We start from the raw sequence: 6,653 nt of genomic DNA on the forward strand, positions 1-6,653 counted from the left end.
GATGGCAGAAATTTGAATTTGGACTGGGAACTAGATACTAAGAATTATCTTTTGGGTCGGGTAGGGGGGCAGCTCCCCTCGTGGCTCAAAGGTAGAGAACCCGCCTGCCAATGCAAGAGACACAGGTTTGATCTCTGGGTCAGGAAGATCCCACATCCGACAACTACTCAGCTTGCTCTCTAGAGCCTGGGAGCTACAATTAGTGAAGCCCACGGCTGCTAAAGCCCGTGCTCCTCAACAAGAGAAACCGCCGACATGAGAAGTCCGCGTACCACAGCGAGAGAGTGGCCCCTGCTCACCCAAACTAGAGAAAAGCCCACACAGGAATGAAGACCCAGCACAGCCAAAAAACTAATAAACTGAAAAAAAAAAAAAAAAGAATTATCTTTTAGGGGACTCCCTGGCAGTCCAGTGGTTAGGACTCTGTTCTCACTGCCAAGGGCCCAGGTTTGATCCCTGGTGAGGGAACTAAAATCCCACAAGATGTGTGATGCATCTAAAAAAAAAAAAGACAGTAGAAATTTATTTTTTAAAAAAGAAAATTTAACATGTATGCTGAAATACTTAGTGTTGAGATATCATAATATCTGTAATTTTAAATATTATCAACTGTCAAATGAAGTGGTGGGTGCAAGGGTTTCCTATACAATTCTTTTTATTTTTTCTATATAGTTGAAATTTTTTATAATTAAAAATGTTTTGATTTTTTTTTTTAAAGGCCAAAGGTAAAGACAAGAGTAACTGACTGGACTGAAGATGAAGGTGAGGTGAAGTTGCTCAGTCGTGTCCAACTCTTTGCAACCCCACGGACTGTAGCCTACCAGGCTCTTCCGACCATGGGATTTTCCAGACTGACTGAAGTAGTGCTTTTTTTTTCCCTTTGAGTGAGAAAAGCAACAATTTTGGAACCAGCTAGATGTACAGTATAACTTTCGTGCAGACGTAAGGAGGTCACTTAGCCTTCCTAAGTCCCAGCTGTCGGGTAGGGTAATGGACCTCCCTGGGGTGCTGAGCAGGCACGAGCAATGAGCTGTGGGAGAAGCATGGCCTTGAGCGTTTTGACTCAAACTTTGAATCACTGTCTACACAGCATCAGTCTCATGTCTCTCTTTTCCAGCACTTGATTATTTGTCCTTCTTTCCGTCTAGTCAAGGCTATGGTTTTTCAACTGGTCATGTATGGATGTGAGAGTTGGACTGTGAAGAAAGCTGAGTGCCGAAGAATTGATGCTTTTGAACTGTGGTGTTAGAGAAGACTCTTGAGAGTCCCTTGGACTGCAAGGAGATCCAACCAGTCCATTCTAAAGGAGATCAGTCCTGGATGTTCTTTGGAAGGAATGATGCTAAAGCTGAAACTCCAGTACTTTGGCCACCTCATGCGAAGAGCTGACTCACTGGAAAAGACTCTGATGCTGGGAGGGATTGGGGGCAGGAAGAGAAGGGGACGACAGAGGATGAGATGGCTGGATGGCATCACTGACTCGATGGACATGAGCTTGGGTGAACTCTGGGAGTTGGTGATGGACAGGGAGGCCTGGCGTGCTGCAATTCATGAGGTCGCAAAGAGTCGGACATGACTGAGCAACTGAACTGAACTGAAGAATCTGATTGTAGCTGCTTCTCTTACTATCTTAACAACATGTGGTTTAAGACTTTTGGGCATTCAGATCACAAATAAAATGTGTGGGGAGAGTGAAAATTCATTTCTTCTGAAAATTAAAAATTCTTACAGCCTAGATTTTTAATCCAGGTGACTCAGTCTCAGTTTCCTCCTCTGTAAAACAGGGGTAACAAGAGTACCCCCCTCGCTGAGCTGGAAGAAGAAAATGAGACTGGGGGTCTCAACTGGGGTCCCTGTGAGGTCTTCCAAGGGTCCAAGCAACTGCCCCCATGGTCTACATAACGCTCCCCACCAGCTGTCAGTGACCCTCATACCCACCATAGAGCTATATGTGAAAGTCACTCAGTCGTGTCCAACTCTTTTTGACCCCATGGACTATACAGCCCACCGAATTCTCCAGGCCAGAATACTGGAGTGCGTAGCCTTTCCCTCTCCAGGGGATCTGTACAACCCAAGGATCAAACCCAGGTCTCCTGCATTGCAGGCGGATTCTTTACCAGCTAAGCCACTAGGGAAGTCCATAGAGCTACATGGACAGATGTCAAAATGAAACTCCAGAGGGAAACAGCAGAGGTGCAGTCCAAAACCAACTTTTTACAGCATTTCCAAAAAGCCTGACAACTTAGGAAAAATAATTCATAATCCATGGGGAAACTTATCTGTGGTCTTTTTTTTCTTTTTCATTTTTCCAGGCAAATGATTGAATGTATGGTTTTAAGTTTCACCTGGAAAGATGTCTAGAGGTTGAAGAAAACTAGGGTGAAATCATTGTTTGGAAATTCAGCCAACACTGTTTAAAACTAAAAGGTTTCCAGAAAATTTCTGCAAGCTTCAGACACACTGATTTAAACACACTTTCACTGCCCTGAGTTATCTATGGGCAAATGTCTGCGTGGATGAGGAAAGCTGGGAGGCTGAGAAGATATGGCAACCAAAGGCACCGAGGCACCCTGGATGAGATCCTGGCACAGAAAGAAGACATTAATGGAAAAACAGACGAAATTCAAATAAAGCCTGGAGTCTGGCTAATTTTAACAGGCCAGTGTTGGTTTTTTTAGCTTTAATGATTGTACCACGATAACGTAAGCCATTAACAATAGCTGGAATTTGGTGAAGGGTATCTGGGAACTTTTTGTACAACTTTCCTGTAATATAAAACCAATGTAAAATAAAAGGCGTACTTTTAAAAAGATCTGGAAAGTTCCTCCCAAATTAATCAACAGGAGAGGTACCGAATTGTTGGGAGGGTAGTTAGAAGGGTTTCAGTCTTATCTATAATGGGATAAATGCTTAAGTCAAATGTAATTCCTTGTTCAGTTTAAATTAATCTTCTAAACACCTTTTAAAAAGAGACTTAACTGCCATCTCCTTGATTTAAATTTTACTTTTCTCCTAAATGGCAGATTGTCAAAGGAGCAGGAGAATCTTTAGGACTAGGAAGATGAGACATCTGTTTCTCCTTCTCTGCCAGGCTACCAGACCTCAGCAGAAGGGAGCCCCTTTTCCGGGAGTGCGGTTCTCAGGCAGAAGGAAACACCGAGACTACTCAGCCCCTTCCCCTGGGTCGGGGAAGCCTGTGGAAGGTGGTTCCAGGCCTGGTAAGAGGGCATCATTCAGAGCCTCTGCTTTCCTAGCCTCAACCCTGCCATCTGTGTAATGGGGTGAGGAACAAGGCTGCCCACACGATGCTAAGAGCAGGGCTGGGGGCTGATGAGGAGTTGGTGCAGGACGCAGTCACAGGGTGAAGGGCAGGAGAGAGCTTCTTCCCCCGGGAGTCACACGGAGCTTGCCCACGCACCCACTCTGCACCCCGGTTCTCACTGAAACCCCTTCTCAGGTACTGGCGCGGAGCTCTGGGCCAGGCCTGAGCTTCTTGCGGTCCAGCCTTGTTAGTGTGTGCAGTGGGTCATCAGCCCTCTGGGACCCCTGTCCCGGCACCTTCCCGCGCGCATCTCCCCAACGTTGGGCCTGGCGCCTTCCCCAGGGCGGGAGATGAGCGCAGAAGTCCCCCTGACCGGAACCTGGACCCCCACTCCAGGCTCGCCTGGGGGATGGTGGGGACGGCGGGAAGGTGACCCCCTCCTGCCCGGGGAACTGGAGCCGGGGTGGGGGACTCCAACACGGGCCTGAGTGGGCTGGGCGACCCCCTGGCTGCAGCCGGGAGGCGCGCGCCCGAGCGGAGACGCCCCTTTGTCTAGCCCGGGGCCGCGCGGGGTGTGGGGGGAGCCGGGACCCGGCCGGCTTGGGGGGCACTCACCGCGTGCGCCGGCGGGTCAGCAGCAGCAGCAGCAGCAGCGCGGCCAGGAGGCCGAAGACCACGGCCCAGGACATGGCAGGGGTAGCGTCCAGGCTGAGGCGGCGGAGCGCGGGAGGCTGGCTCGGGGGCCTCGGGGCCAAGGGGACCCAGTCCCGGGGGCGACCCCGCCCCCATCCCTCGCCCCGCCCACCCGCCGGGGCGGGGCCCGCGAGCGCTCCCGGGTCCCCAGGGCGGGTGGGATTGCTCCCGGGCTCAGCTCCAGGGGGCAGGCTCCCAACCGCTGGCCCGGGAGAGGGGGCTTGGCCGGACAAGCTGCGGAAAGTGCGGCTGCTGGGGAGGGGAGATGCGAGCTGGAAGGAAAGGCGGACGACGGGAGGGGTGATGTAGGAGAGAGGGGGGTGACTACAGAGAAGGAGGGATCCTGCGGGGGTTGGGGGGCTGTTGAGCAGGGATGGGGGACCCGAAGAAGAGGAAGGAAAGGAGTATGGGGGGAAGGAGGGGTGGCGGGGATAGAGAGGCAAGTGCTACGATGAGGGGTCCCATGGTGGGAGAGGAGAGACAGAAGCGGGAGGGGAGGGAAGGGGCCTTTCCTCCACTCTCCACCCAAGTATCCGCCACCACGGAAGACTCTCCCCCTGCCCTCCCCTCGCCCCCTCCCCCAACCCCAGAAGGGCTAGAGACCATTAATTAGTTTTCGATTCTGTTGGTCCAAGTGCAGTGGGGTTGGGCTGGATTATATCGCCCCTATATTGCCTTCAATAATACTTTGGGCCCCTGATTGCAAAGAACTGACTCACTGGAAAAGACCCTTATGCCGGGAAAGATTGAAGGCAGAAGGAAAAGGGGACCACAGAGAATGAGATGGTTGGATGGCATCACCGACTCAATGGACATGAGTTTGAGTAAGCTCCAGGAGTTGGTGATGGACAAGGAGGGCTGGCGTGCTATAGTCCATGGGGTTGCAAAGAGACCAACTCGACTGAGTGACTGAACTGAATTGAACTGAACTACAGTGGAGGGGACACAAGAGCTCAGGGCATCTGGCTCTGAGTCGCCCATTCTCAATTGTAATGGACCAATCAATGAGCCTGAGCCATCACCTGTTCCGGATCACAGTACACACTCAGAATACGGTGGCCATTGTTACCATCACCTGGTGCTTAGAGGGCTGGCTGGGCTTCCCAGGTGGCTCGGTGGTAAAGAATGCGCCTGCCAGTGCAGGAGACATGGGTTCGATCCCTGGGTCAGGAAGATCCCCTGGAGAAGGAAATGGTAACCCCCTCCAGCATTCTTGCCTGGGAAATCCCATGGACAGAAAAGCCTGGTGGGCTACAGTCCATGAGGTCACAAGAGTCAGACACGATGGAGCACACACTGAGTGCTGGTCTCTGGTGCCAGTGGCTCTGGAGGAGACCACCCCTGGGCGCTGGCAAGAACTGGGCTCCCAGCTGGAAGGCCTGGACCTACACCTGGGAAACCTTGGCTTCCCTGGTGGCTCAGATGGTAAAGAATCTGCCTGTAGTGCAGGCTAAGCTAAGCTAAGTCACTTCAGTCTTGTCCAACTCTGTGCGACCCCATAGACGGCAGCCCACCAGGCTCCCCCGTCCCTGGGATTCTCCAGGCAAGAACACTGGAGTGGGGTTGCCATTTCGGGTTTAATCCCTGGGTTGGGAAGATCCCCTAGAGAAGGGAATGGCAACTCACTCCAGTGTTCTTGCCTGGAAAATTCCATGAACAGAGGAGACTGGCAGGCTACAGTCCATGGGGTTACAGAGTCGGACACAGCTGAGCTACTAGCACTAACCTTGGCCAGGGAGCTTCACCTCTTTTAAGCCACTTCCTTGTCTGGGAACAGAGAGGTCAGAGCTGCACTTTACCTTGGCAGGTTGCTGTGAAGAATCCATGAGAGCTTGTCAGTGAAGGGAACTGCAAACTAGGAGTGCTGCGCACATGGGGGTTTTCTGAGGCGGTGGGGCAGAGCGTGGAGGTAGGGCCCAGGAGGTCTGATCCTAATCCTGTGTCTGCCACTCGCTGCTTGGTGAATTAAGGCAGGTTTTGCTTCATCTTACTGATAGCCCTTGGAGGAGTTGCTACTCTCCCCGGGCCTCCTGGCTTCTGCCCTCATCTCTCTGCAATTCATTCTCAGAAGAGCTTTTGTAGAACCTCAGTCAGATCCTCTAGTGAAGCCTGCTCAGAACCTCCATGGCTCCACGTCGCTCAGCCCACAGGGTCCTGTAAGGACTTTGACCTGCCCCCAACCACTGTTACCTCCCTGCCCTCCTCTCTCCTAGCTCTCCTCCAGCCACGCCCACCTCCTGTGCCCTCACGAGTGTGCCAGACTCTCACCTCAGGGCCCTTGCACTCACTCCTCCCGCTGGCTGGAACACTCCTCTCAGATCTGTGCACAGCTGGCTCTTTCCACTGCACCCCTCGCCCCTCCGTCTCTGCTCAGTTGTCATCTCTTCAGAGAAGCCCTCCCTGTCTGCCTGTCTGGTCTCAAGCAGCCCCATCAACCTTGTCTGTTGCCTTGAACCGGTTTGTTTTTCTTGACAGTACTTAACATTTCCTGCTATCATATTAAAGATTCATTTATTTGCCTGTTTAATGTCGGCTGTCAAGGCAGTTGGATGACCCTCGTGTGGCCTCCAGCAGATTTAGAACATCAAGAGTCAAAAGGAGTTTCTTGAACCACTTGTTTATTTATCCAGCTTACCCGCCGGCGAAGCCAATAGTCCCAAAAAGGCCATGGAACGGGCCCTGGAGGGTTTTCTCCAAA

At 52.0% G+C, this 6,653-nt stretch overlaps 1 protein-coding gene across 2 annotated transcripts in view; it reads right to left on the reverse strand.

Annotated features, from left to right (window-relative positions):
- The window catches only part of PTGIS (prostaglandin I2 synthase), a 64,134-nt gene extending 57,728 nt beyond the window's left edge, over positions 1–6,406 (reverse strand). The window contains exon 1 of one of the 2 annotated variants that reach the window (XM_027977311.3): positions 6,224–6,406. In XM_027977311.3, the coding sequence (XP_027833112.2) occupies positions 6,224–6,387 (164 nt within the window). In that variant the 5' untranslated portion in view covers positions 6,388–6,406. Of the gene's footprint in view, positions 1–3,877; positions 3,996–6,223 lie in introns of those variants that run through there. The other variant, XM_027977312.2, reaches the window with a different exon arrangement.
- Positions 6,407–6,653: the final 247 nt, after the last annotated feature.

This window comes from Ovis aries, chromosome 13 (assembly GCF_016772045.2).
Source record: "Ovis aries strain OAR_USU_Benz2616 breed Rambouillet chromosome 13, ARS-UI_Ramb_v3.0, whole genome shotgun sequence".
NCBI lineage: Eukaryota > Metazoa > Chordata > Mammalia > Artiodactyla > Bovidae > Ovis > Ovis aries.